We start from the raw sequence: 13,076 nt of genomic DNA on the forward strand, positions 1-13,076 counted from the left end.
CGTGATTAAAAAGGGGGAGCTATTCACAGTCTTTTTAGTCTAAAATTTAAACAAAACAAACGGGAAGCTGACGGGCCGAGGAGAAGGAGGAGGAGGAGGAGGAGGGAGAAAGAAAGAGAAGGAGGAGGAGGAGGAAAAGAAGGAGGAGGAGGCAGCAGTTAGGCGCAGGCAGCCGGGCCCAGCCAGAACGCGCCTCTCCCTGGCTCTGGCCGCAGCCGGACCCCTCCCCTCCTCACTCACCTGTAAGGCACCGGCCACCGCCGCTGCGGGGAGCGGAGCCCCCCCGAGAAACACGGCCCCCAAGCCACCGCCGCCAGCAGCAGCAGGGAGAGGAGCCGGTAGTGGCGGGCGGCGCCCATGGCGACGGGGCTGCAAGTCGGGCCTCGGTGCCGCGGGGGAAGCGGCGGGACTGAGGGAGGCCGGGCGGGAAGGAGGCCGCCCCCGCGCCCGCCCACAGGGCCCGCGGCGGCCGGCGGAGGGCCCGAGCCGCCGGGAGGCGGGAGGTGGAGGGCGCCGTGTGACATGCAGGGTCCTGAACAAACCCAGGGGTTGTTTTTTTTTTTTTTTCCCTCCTCCTGAGGAAAACCAGCCGTGTGCTGAATTGTCCCTTAAAGCCGTCACTTGACTGAACTACGGTTTCAGTTTTCTGCAGACCCAGACGCTCTTGTAATTTAGCTGAAGGTTTTTTGGTGTGGTTTTTTTTTTTTTTTTTTTTTTTTTAACAGGCTGGTATGTTGTTGCAAGCATGGCTTTGGAGCCGGTTTAAAACAGATATCAAATGCCCATCCTTCCAACCAGGGTCCACGGAGAGGGATGGCCACTGGGTGCGGACCCCGCACGATGAGGTGAGGCCTCGCTAAATGGCTGAAAGGCTTTTGCTGTGATAAACCGTGTAGCCCTGAGCCTCTTCTGGTGGCCCAGAAGCCTTTCAGGGCTTCAAGCGAAGTTCATATACCCGTCACCCATTCCAGAACACTCATTCAGGCTGTGACAACTCACGTCATGGGGGTTATGTAGCAGTTTATTCTCTCAGTTCTACAACAATAGCAAGAACTATCTTTAAGATGAATTCTGACTAAGAGAAACAGCGAGGACAGGTTTGCCAGCAGCATCCCTGCAATAAACATGGCTTTTTCCAGCTCTGTAGATCTCAAAACCAACTATGCTGGTGCCAGAGTCCAGGAGGCTCAGTTTGGTAGCTGGCATCCGTAGTGAAAGCGCTTGTGTGTGCTGTTCACTGGGTAAACAGTAACTGTGCAGTGGACTTTTGACTATCAGGAACCAGAGAAACATCCCTGCTCATTGCATATAAGCCCCTAACGAACAATCAGTTCTCTAGTCAGCACTATGCTAGGCTACATTCGAACAAAATTGGAGGTGGAAAACCCTGCATCCTACAGATAAATGCAGGATAGGCTGCTGAATATCAGTTTTGGTAATGCTGGGACTACTAAACATGTTCAGAAAACCGTAAGATGGCACAGCTAATAAAATCTTTAATTTCAGCAACTTTTCTGTATCTTGCTTCATGGTTGCCTGATTCTATACTGCTTATCCCTAAAATCCATGCTGTTCAGCACTATACATTAATTTCATGCATGTATACATAATCTATACATACCTCTACTTCCATATTTCATTTTAATCTCATGCACATTATTTGTGTCTCCTTTGAAGTAAAGCTCTGGTTTTGTTCTTTGTAAAATAAAGTGTGCTATTACTCATACGTGTTTCCTACCTTGAGTGTAGTACAAGATGCCAGTTCTTTCATCTGTTCAAAAAGTTGTATGTTTGTGTGGAATATAGCTGTAATTCCTAGTTTTAGAGATTTGGATGTGTAATGCTGGAAGTGCTTTATGAAATAAGGGATGCATAATTTATCCCTTCTATGAAACTGGGATGCAGGGAAGTGAAATGACATAATGAAGGTGCCGTAACTGCTCGTTAGCCAAACTAGAAATACAGTATGAACTGGTTCTTAGTCCTGGCTCAGCATAGGTTTGCAGTTTGGACTATTAAGTCTCTATGCAGGCACTGCTGTGGTTGCTGAAGCTGTCAGATCAAATGGCTAAGATGACAAAGCTATTGATTTTTTTTTTTTCATTTTAATAGAATTTTTGTATCTCACTTCATTGCATCCAGTAGGAAACTTTTGCAGCACAGTACTCTGTTTTTAATTCTCATAAAACCTAAGTTATGTCATGAACCATGTTTTAAGATAGAAAATAAATTATTAATAAATTTGTGAATAAATATACTTCAGCTAAAAAACTCACACGTCTACAATTTCTGAGTCAGTAGATGTCTTGTTTATTATCCAGAAACATGTCAAAGTGCCCTTTATAAACCCAGAGAGCTGATCTGCATCTTTGTCCACTAGCAGGCTTAGAGGAAAGATTGAGATTGGCTACAAAGATCAACTTCTGGTGGTGACAGGATTCCTAAACATTTCTCATTTCCTGGAGTATTTTCTTTTGATTAGTGAAAACCCAAACATTTTCCTGAAACAAGGAAGAAGACTCTCAATGATTTCCCGTTATAAAACAGTACCTTCTCCGTCTCTGCCCTTGAGAGTGACAGGACAGAAGGAACAGAGAGAAAGGGGAAAACAAACCCACTGCTGCAGCCAAAAGTTGTGGTTTTGAACAGCTGGCTTAGTTTTGAACATCTATGTGAGTCATCACACTGCAAAGTCACAGCAAAGAGGCTGTTGAACCTGAAGTAATAGCTCCTGTCTCATGAAAATGGACATCTCTGGATGGTGCTTACACCCTCAGCTGCACATCTGCCAGCCTATATACTGGCAATATGCTAATCATTAAGAAAGTTACAGGGTTTTATATTTATATATATACATATAAATATATATATTTTATATATATATATGCATTCTGAAAGACAGGAGTTCATCACTCTGAGGTCCACCCTCCCTGCCTTTGAGGGGTGTGGAAGACATCTTGAGAAAAGGAGCCACATACAGGACTCCTCCACACCCATGCTCTGCCACGTAGCCTGAGATGCAAACTTGAACGGTGCGTTGGGGTGGGAGAAAGCCATGTCTTTTTCTACAGGAAAGGAGAATGGCTGGGCTTTGTGACTGTGTAAGGTAGGGCTAAGGGTTCCCCTCAGGTCCTCCTCAACCCTGAGAGCTAGGATGAGGACTGTGCTCAGGACAGACATGCGGTTCAGTTTGGGACTGCAGGTCAGCCCCTGCTTTGTCTGGCATCTTAGGGAAATTATTTCTTTCCAAGCTGGACTTCCAGAGTTGCTTTGCCAAAACCTGAGAGGTAGGATAAGGGCTGGGATAAGGATACAGATGAAATTCATCACGAGTTTTAAGCTGAGAGGAACTCTCTGGGATCTACTGCAGGGTAGGTATAAGTGATTTGATGAGTCAACTGGATGCAAGTCTGTGAAATACAAAGAGCTGTCCAAGTCAAATTTAAGATAATCTGAGAATCTGTTGTTAGGCAACTAAGGCCCTTCAGAGCAGGACTACCTCTAGAGAAAACATCTTTCACAAGCCCTGAGCAGGAGGAAAAGGGTTGGAATCCAGGACAGAGATGTACTTCAAGGAGTTGAAGCCTGAAGGGCACAGTACGTCAAGGCCTAGGGCACACTCTCCCCTTCAGGTTGTATCGCTGGTCACTCAAGGTCTGATAAGAGCTGTTGTGAAGAAAGCCAGAAACCGTTGCTGCCTAGGCTCTCCCAAATAGCTCTGCTGAGCCACCTCAGCAGGGACTCCCTCCTCTTTTCCTAGGGAGCTGCTTTTAAGCTGAGGCTTTTGCCTCTTACCCGAGCTACACTGCAGCCATGCCTGGGCTCAGCCCCATACCCCATTGATGCAGACCCCGTGCCACGCATCTGTATCCCCAGCTCGACCTTGGATCTACCTCATCACCGTGGACTTGCCTAGTGACCATACTCTTGGTGGAACCTCACTGCTACCACCAGAGGTGCCCTGCTTACCTTGCTCAGGGGGGTGGGACTGAGCCGGGCTGGTGAGGCGCCTGCCCTGTTATCATGCTCAGCTCCTCTTGGGGAGCAGCCAGCCCTCGCTGTGCCCTGGCACCCTAACTCTGGAGTTGCCACACAGCAGAGCAGTGAATCCTCTTCCCCACTTCAAATACTGCTTATCTGAAGTCAGGTAACAGCTTTTGTCATTTATGCTAGCTCTAGGGGTGTCAGGGAGCAGCAGGAATAGGGCTGCTTTGCACAGGAGGACAAGCCAGGAGCAGAGGTGACCATGGTGCAGGCAAGGGCAGTGACCTCTGTGACCACAGTGCAGTCCTGAAGCTTCTGAATGGCAACAGGTATGTAGTAGTGGCTGGATCCAGCAACAGCCCCAGACACAGCAAGGTAAGAGTCAAGCCCAGGGCTACCTATAATATGTGTCCAAGGTCTATCCAGGAAGCAGGACTGAAGATGAGGCTACCTGCAGCAGAGGTTCACAGTCTGTGCAGGAAGACCAGCCCACATGTCAGGACAAAAGGAAACAGGACTGGACATGCACACCTATGGCATAGCTCAGGTCATGTCTAAGTTTATACGGAGCCCATGGGTCAGTGGCCAGAGGGTGTGTGGGTGGACACCCCAGCTAAGGCTGGCCAAGGTAATTAAGAGCTATTAATGCACTCAGGGCCCTGACAAGTTTCTCCTCCCATCAAGGTGAGTCCTCACACCTTATAAAGGTCTGGCTTCAGAGGTGTACTGCATGTGAAATGCGTTTGTTGCTATTTGTGGTTGTGGGCTCAGGCCATAGAAGAGTCATCACGTGCTGTTTCAGCGTGATGCAGAGCCAGGGCAGGAACACGTCATGAGCTGGCACGAAAACACAGACCCGAGACAGACACATAGGGCCATGACAAGGTCACAGAGGCAGGGTAGGGGCATAGGATGAGCAAGCTGGAGCTAGACCACGGCATGGAGCCAGAGCAGTTATGGAGCTGGCACAGGGACATAACACGGGGGACATGAGTGGGATGAGTACTCCATATGTGGCCTCACCAGGGCAGAGTTGAGGGGAAGGATGACCTCCCTCAACCTGCTGGCCACAGTCTTTTTAATGCAACCCAGGAGACCACTGGCCTTCTTGGCCACAAGGGCACATTGCTGTCTCATGGTCAACTTATCCACCAAGACTCACAGGTCCCTCTCTGGGAGTGCTACTTTCCAGCAGGTCAACCCCTAACCTGTACCAGTGCAGTATACTCATTACACCATTACAGTCCTATGTGTAAATCAAGAAAAAAACAACATCACACGCACACCATCGAGCCTTTGTGAGGTCCTACTGGAAGCAGAGCAACTTCAGGCACACAAATGTGTAACAGCAGTGTTGTGAGGGTCACGGAGAAGCACAGTCTCTGCGTCACCTCTCCGCTGCGCTTAGCAGGCTAGAACAGAAATGAAACCCAAAATACATCCGAGCCCATTTCGTTTAAAGCTGAAGAAGCATCTAATTCCTCCTCCCCTCAGATTTCCCCCTGACGTTTAACCCCCCCCCCCTCCATTTTGTAGACAGGAAGGAGAGCACCGCCTGCCTGGAATGGCGCAGAGTATACCAGACCCCCGGGGCAGGCTGAGCCCCCGCGGTACCGGTTGGCGAAGGTGGACACCGAGCCGCAGGCCCTGCTAGCCCGCCGGCTGCGGGCCGCCCCACGGGGGAGCCACAAGATGGAGGCCGAGGCGGAGCCCGGCGGCGCAGGCGCAGCAGGAGGAGAAGGGAGGCGGCTGTCAGGCCCGGAATCGCCGGTTTGAGCAATCTCTGCCCGGACCGGAGAGGGGCGGGCGCTATGGGCAAGCGGGTGGCCCTGGTTCTCGCCGGTTGCGGCGTTTTCGATGGCAGCGAGATTCACGAAGCCTCAGCGGCGCTGGTGCACCTCAGCCGCGGCGGCGCGGAGGTAGCGGGGGGGGGAGGGGGGGGCGCGGGGTTGGGGTCGGGGGGAGGTATGTCTCCCCTGTCTCCTTGCGCACCTCAGCGGCCAAGGAACCCCGGCCCAAAGCCTATTCAACCATAACCCGTCTCCTTATCTTATCCCTCCCTTCCTCCTGTTGTCACCCCCCCCTCCCCAAAGGCGCGCACGCCCCCCTGACAGGAGCAGCGGTCACAGGCAGGCGGCTGAACCCACGAGGCAGGAGTGGCGGGAGGCCTCGCCCCGCTCCTCTGTCACAGAATCACAGGATGGCAGGGGTTGGAAGGGGCCTCGGGAGATCATCTAGTCCAACCTCTCCCTGCCAAAGCTGGTCCACCTAGAGCAGTCTGGACAGGAACGCATCCAGGCGGGTTTTGAATCTCTCCAGAGAAGGAGACTCCACAACTCTCTGGGCAGCCTGTTTAGTGCTCTGCCACCCTCTAAGTAAAGAAATTTATCCTCCTGTTCAGACAGAATTTCCTGTGTTCCAGCTTGTGCCCGTTGCCCCTTGTCCTGTCGCTGGGCACCCCTGACAAGAGTCTGGCCCCATTCTCTTGACACCCACCCTTTAGATATTTATAATCACTGATGTGATCCCCTCTCAGTCTTCTCCAGGCTAAACAGACCCAGGTCTCCCAGCCTTTCCTCACAAGAGAGTTCCCTTGATCACATTTGTCCCCACTGAAGGCTGTCAGCAGCTGAAGATAGGCCCCGGTTAAAATTCTTGATCTGCTTTCCGATCGCTTTTGCAGAAGTCAGGCGCTCGCCCTCACTGGGGTTCGCCTGCTTGTTTTCTGCTGGCTGGTTTTTTTTTTTTTTTTTTTTTTTCGGTGATGGGTTCCATGGAGAAGCCTGGGTCAGGATGGTGTGCTTTGTTCCCGTCTGTCGCTTCAGATGGCGGAAGGTGGTCACCTTCACAATGGTAACAACAGCACTCCTATATTTAGCACAAAATTGTGCTCTCTAAAGTTATCTGAAGCATTGAGCTTGAGAAGTCTGCAAAGCAAGCATCAAAACAGATGTGTGAAAACAGCCCCTGCAGTCCAGCTGTCACAGAGCTTTATATTTTTGATGTAGTTTTCCCCTTTTGTGCCTAACCAAAATAGGTTCTTTTATGTTTTGCTTTTCTTTCCTGCTTTCAGTCTTTTAGGAGAGCAAGTAACTCTAATGTCTGCACAGGAAATGCTTGTAAAGTTTGCATCTTTATCTTTTAAACTTTTTTTTTATAAATCTCTCTTAGCACATGGATCCCGTAACAGTTAAGAGCAGCCTTTTTGCAGACTCAGCCGTGTGTCCAGTCAGGCTGCTGGTGTAAATGGTGGTGCTCTGTTTGTCCTTGGGCTTATCTGCAGAGGGAAGGCAGGCCCTGGCAAGATCAGTAAGCTTAATGTTGGCGTAAGAATGCATTCCTGTCAAAAAGCTGCGGGAATAGGATGGGGAGGGTGGCCGGGTTTGCCCATCCTAATATGTCATCTGTCACTTTAGTAATTTAATACAATAGATCCATCCCGTGGATCAACTTCTCTTGGATAAGAGACTTCAGGAACAAAAACTGTTTTGATTAAATGATCTTTATTGTGACCGATATGTATGACTTCTGTTTACGTTCACAAAATTGCTTCATCTCTATATTCTAGGTGAAGATATTTGCCCCCAATATTGAGCAAAGGGATGTAGTCAATCACCTAAAAGGAAGTCCAACAGAAGAGAAGAGAAATGTGTTGATTGAAAGTGCCAGATTGGCAAGAGGAAACATTCAGGATTTGGCTGAACTGAAAGCTGGTGAATTCGATGCGGTAATTTTCCCCGGTAAGTGCTTTTAAAAGAAAATAATTTGTCATTTTTTCAATTGCAGATAACTGCTTTGCCCCTGTACTTCTTTATTTTTAAATCCATTTAGAGAATGAATTATACTCTTGAATTTGAGAGTTATGTGGGGGTTTTTTTACTTACTTATTTTCTTTTGAGGAAGAGAAAATGTTTTAGCAAGCTCTCACGGGCTGTCAAGTCATCTCAATTTATTTATTAATTTCTAGTTCATTAATGTAAAATGCCAGAGTGTTCTTTTGGTGTTAGGTAATACATCGCATCGTTCCTTCTTTGTAAAGACTGTGAAAACTTGAATACCTATTTGCGGACAAGAATACTGACCAGGGTAGAAAAGTAAGGCCAGAACCTGACATTAAGTGGCAATGCCTGATTTTTAGGGCCTCTGAAATTGTTGGCAGAATAGTAGGTTGTCAAGTAGCTTATATTCCCTTTCAGATGTGAGCACATTTTGTTTTAATTGCATACCTAGTCTGTTGCTGATAAAGTTATACTAAATACATTTATCATTTTTTTTTTTTATTTATAGATAATTTTTTATTTATAGACAACAAAATTGCCTTTCAGACGGAGGTAATTGTAATCACTTTACAAATGAGGAAACCAAAGCGTCACGAGGAAATTAGGACTTGCTGAAGATCATTTTCCAGAATATTCATAGTACTGTTAAATACTGCCTTCACGATTGTGACTAAACGTTAATTTTCAAGTTGTTACACTGTGTTCTGTTGTAAGGCCAGCAGAGGGAGCGTGTGTAACACAGAAACATACTTCCAGCGCTAAAATGGGTGGGGTGACATCAGGGCTGATCACGAAGTGGAGGCTAGCAAATATTTTCCACTTTAATTTCATGCTGTTATAACCCAGGCTCAGGGGGGTTGCTGTAATAACTATTAGAGGGAAATAAACCTTATTAACTTTGAAAATTAAAATCTTACCTCAGAGATTCCAGATAACACTCGAAAGTGAGCAAAGAGTGGAAGGAAAAAATATTAAAAATGCAAAGCTTCTTGATGGTGTCCCTTGAAATACTTGTGGAAATTTCTGTTTGTTCGTTGCAGAAAAGTTGATGTTCTGCACATTCCAAAAGGAATCAAATATAATGGATGGTTACACTTACTAATAACCTTTTTACTTTGATCATTTTGATGGTTATAAATCTAGCAAGTGAAAGTGCTATAAAATATAATCTGCTTGTGCAATTAAATGAAGATTAAATGCAAGTAAAGGATTGTTATAACTAATTTCTAGAAAGCAAATTCAGCATTATTTTTAATAGGAAATTACGTTATCATTGGTGTGTTATCATTGTTGTATTGGTGGTATGTCTCAATATCATATGTTATCATTGCCTTTTTATGTAATATCCATTTTGGTTTTGTGTTAACCTTTATGTTTTTTTTTTTTAAGTTCAAAAATAATTGTAATTGCTTAAGTATTGAAGTAAGACTTGAGAGTGCATTGCTGTAGAGAGTCAAATCACTGTTTGCATTATTCATGTGAATTACACTCTTCTACTTTTAACCATCATTGGTCTGTCTTCTGATCTCTCTCTTGTTTATTGAGGGGTGCATATCAGATGGTGCAGCTTTTGCAGTGACTAGCAAATGAATGTGAGTTTTCATATTTGTCTATTTGTTGCACATTGAAGTAAGATTAAGCTTTCTGGCCTATGTAACATACGTGCTATAAAAATGTGCAGTTAAACTTTTAATGTTGTAAACCCATCATGTTTCATGTGCTGAAAGCTTTCAGTACAGTAACTTAAGAGTCCTACATATGCCATGGTTATATTGTAAAAAAATGAGAACTTCTTTCTAGTATTGAATGTAATGCTTTTTAGCAGTCTTACATTTGAGCTTTTTTTTTTTTTTTTTTTAAGGTGGTTTTGGTGTAGCAAAGAACCTGTGTTCCTGGGCTGTAGATGGCAAGAACTGTACTGTCAATGAGCACGTGAACTCCACACTCCAAGCTTTCCACAGTGCTAAAAAGCCCATTGGTTTGTGCTGTATATCGCCAGTCCTGGCAGCTAAAGTCTTCCCTGGTTGTGAGGTCACGGTCGGCCAAGATAAAAACGTAGATGGAAGGTAAGAAGGAAATGGTTGGATATGGGGGGAAATGGGTGGGAATTCGGATTAGGAAATGGCCAGTCTTCTGTGCAAAAGTCTGAGGTCTCTGGTGCCAGTAAACCTTGGGTAACATATTAGTGACATTTTTCACTTATTTCAAATTTTTACTTGCACAATAATAGTAGTCGCAGAACTCTCAGTGCAGATGGACTGACTGCATGAGGTCAGGTGACTTGATGCACACTGCAATGCTGGAACAATTTATCCCTAAATTCAGAAATACTTTAGTCTGTGATATGTTCTATGATATCAACATCCACAAACACATTACAATTAATAGTCTGAAAACTCTAGGTAGCCTTGTCTCTTGCCTGAGCCATCACTCTGAGCCAGCGAAGGTAACACAGGCTCCTGCACTGGCTTAACTGTGCTGTGTGGGTGCTAATCAGTCACTGGATCAGTCAATCCTGAAAGTGACCGAACAAAGTTACTTTTACAGAATTCTACCTGTGCAAACACGCAGGTGACCAAAGATATCAAGTTGTTTTTTTCATGTTACACTGACGGTAATTGAGTGATAGATTTTAGCTCATATTAAGTGAGAGACAGAATTTGCTTACCCAGTGCCTTTGAAGGTCGTGATTCATGTTGCTAGTATGCAAATGAAGAATAGGCGTCTGCACAGCTGGCATTCAAAAATTTGGTACCCTGTGGTAATTTGAGTGGCTGTTTAAATTGCACCTGTGTGGTTTTGTCTGTTCAGAGATTTTTTAATAGGGTTTTTCTGGCAGTAGTGGTTTGGGGCCAGTTTAGGGGAGGTAGATGAGAATGGGGCCTGGCAGAAGTCAGTGCTGCTTCAAGGACTGTCAACTCATGATAAAACTTCCGAATGGAATTTCTTATCAGCAGCAGTAGTGAGGGATTGCCTCCATCCCCCCATTCCTGCCTTATCCTCAGGAAAAAAAAATTTAAAATTATCTGCAGAATCCCAGTGGAAGACCTTGTATGGAGGTGTTGGAAAAGGTCTAAAGTGTCTGCAAGTTCAGCTGGCATCTCTCACACTTTTGGGGATCAGTTATGGCTGCACTTGGTTTCATCTTGTAGACTTATTGAAAGATTGTTAAAAAGACAGTTGTACCTTCTGACATACCGTGGCTCTGCATTTCAGATTTTGTTTCAAAGATATCAGATCGCTTATGTCCACAGGTCCGTGGGAGAAACTGACAGTGGCAGTCTGTTTGACTCCCTTGTCATCATCAGCTAAAGAGTCACTTAAATATTATTGTAGTTCTCTCATTCAAGTTATGTTGGTAGAACTTTATGGCTGTATCATCTCTTTATGTTAATTACAATCTTTTTATTTACAGGTTTCCTGATGCTGAAACGGCATCTGCTATAGCAGAGCTTGGATGTAAGCACATTTGCAAAAATGTAAATGAATCCCATGTGGATAAAGCCAATAAAATAGTCACTACCTGTGCTTTCATGTGCAAGGCTCCTCTGCATGAAATCTTTGATGGAATTGGAACAATGGTACAAGAAGTCCTGAAACTTGCCTGACTGGAAGCGTACAGACTTCTGCAAGGACATCAAATTAGCTAAGCATAAGCATTTAGCTTAGCTTCCTTTGATTGTATTAATAAAATAATGCAACTATTAAACTTTGTGGTTCTTGGTTTGTTTGTCTGGGTTTTTAAAAAATCTGTAATACATCCAATGGTTATTGCTAAGTTTATCCTATTTATTTCTCTTTTAAAATAGAGAGCATGTGCTGAAGGTTGTGATCGTGGTGATTTTCCCCCCTTTTTTTTCCCCATGAATCTGAATATTTTCAGTCTTGATAAGATAATGTAGGAACCCTCCTTGCCCAGGGAGGTTTTATCACTAATGATTATCAGTAATTCACATTCGGTGTTATCCAGCTATAATTACAGGTGAAATAGCTGTAAATGAGTCTGTATACCTTCAGTATAGGTGAGTAATTCAATTCTTTCTAATCAGAAAGGAAAAAGAAAAGAACGTGGTTATTTGTTTCTTTTTTATTTCCCTTGCGAGTCTTTAAGTGAGTATAACTATTGGACTTCTGAAATTTTTGCAGAGCCCCCTAGATAAACCAACTTTATAAACCAAGAGTCAGAGGCTTAAGTACAAATATATACATTGTATGTGGAAAATACACGAGTTTTGCTCTAATAGATGAAACAATTTGACGTTTAGTTGGTAAAATGAATTAGCTTTATTTTGTGATTTTTTGCGTATGTATTTTAGTGCCCTAAGGAAGGTACATTATATACATATGTTAGAACACATGCTTTAATCTTACAAATGTGAGCAAAGGTTGTCAGCCTCTCTTAGAGGCACAATCTGGCAAGGCTTTGTACTCCTGAAGGAACTAAAAATTCCCAGAATTCATTATCAAAGGAAGTAGATATTGTCACTGTGGACACTGAATTGTCTCAGCATAAGAAGCATTCTGATGCTCACAGGTCTCTGTCAGTCATAACAAGTGTACTGTAGCCCATGCTTTGCAGTGCCTGAAGTAATCTAAACGAGTCATCGCTAATTAGTGCTAATCATGTCTTGTTGAGCAAGTGCCTTGTAACTGGAGCGGGGAATACAGCAGGAACAAACGTTTTCCACAGAGCAGCCACAAGCTGGAACTGGGAAATAACGCTTTTATGACGGAGTGTTGAGTTGTCCTCTTGCTCTGCAGCTGGCGTGATCAGGAAGGGTGCTAATGTTTACCTTCTCGATGCAAACCCAATCATTACAGCAAAGCCTGACGTCGCAGAGTGTCAAGTACTACTACTCTGTGTGTATGCCGTGTTTATTTTAGCACAAACGTCAAAGCTCTGACGAAGCGGGTGGCCTCGTCAAGAGAGCTTTAGAGCTGAATCTACAGAAATAAATATACCAAGGCTTTTATTCCCTGTCCTTCTCACTGTGATGTTTCTCGTGGCGACAGCATTTCCATACTCCTCCAGCATTTGGATTTCCTTTATGGAGTTGCTTAGCAGAAGCAGAACATACAGACATTTTTTTTTTCTTTTGCCAGAAGTGAAATTTTTGTCTTGTGCGCAAGCAGTGCTCTGCCTCTAGAGGTATAAAGATAATTGAAGCTGACTGTGCCAGCGGAGGATCTGTTGTTCAGCCTGACTGAGCTGTGCACGTAATCGCTAAATTATTTACTTAGTCAAAAACCACAATATTGGACTGAGCATGGCTGATTTAAAAGTGCTTCAGTCACTAAATAAGAGGGTTTGTC

General features: G+C 44.8%; 2 protein-coding genes across 2 annotated transcripts in view; one reads left to right on the top strand and one right to left on the bottom strand.

The window, feature by feature from the left end:
- CLN5 (CLN5 intracellular trafficking protein) overlaps positions 1 to 359 on the bottom strand; it is a gene marked incomplete at its 5' end in the record, with an annotated part of 10,492 nt that extends 10,133 nt beyond the window's left edge. The window contains one exon of the mRNA XM_082496403.1: positions 241 to 359. Coding sequence (XP_082352529.1) covers positions 241 to 359 — 119 coding nt within the window. The remainder of the gene's footprint in view (positions 1 to 240) is intronic.
- Positions 360 to 5,746: 5,387 nt separating this feature from the next.
- Positions 5,747 to 11,466, top strand: LOC309679218 (glutamine amidotransferase-like class 1 domain-containing protein 3, mitochondrial). The gene is made up of 4 exons (XM_082492478.1): positions 5,747 to 5,903; positions 7,553 to 7,724; positions 9,625 to 9,829; positions 11,179 to 11,466. The coding sequence occupies exons 1-4, from the start codon at positions 5,796 to 5,798 to the stop codon at positions 11,369 to 11,371; spliced, it is 678 nt and encodes a 225-aa protein (XP_082348604.1). The 5' UTR covers positions 5,747 to 5,795; the 3' UTR covers positions 11,372 to 11,466.
- The last annotated feature ends 1,610 nt before the right edge of the window (positions 11,467 to 13,076 follow it).

This window comes from Vanellus vanellus (assembly GCF_965231255.1).
Source record: "Vanellus vanellus genome assembly, chromosome: 1".
Classification (NCBI taxonomy): domain Eukaryota; kingdom Metazoa; phylum Chordata; class Aves; order Charadriiformes; family Charadriidae; genus Vanellus; species Vanellus vanellus.

What these genes read in the sequence shown, in the direction of transcription:
- LOC309679218 (XM_082492478.1), top strand. Translation starts at nt 5,796, where the DNA reads ATGGGCAAGCGGGTGGCCCTGGTTCTCGCCGGTTGCGGCGTTTTCGAT. An exon ending in CGATGCGGTAATTTTCCCCG is followed by an intron (nt 7,725 to 9,624) that starts GTAAGTGCTTTT and finishes TTTTTTTTTAAG; the next exon opens with GTGGTTTTGGTGTAGCAAAG. An exon ending in GATAAAAACGTAGATGGAAG is followed by an intron (nt 9,830 to 11,178) that starts GTAAGAAGGAAA and finishes TTTTATTTACAG; the next exon opens with GTTTCCTGATGCTGAAACGG.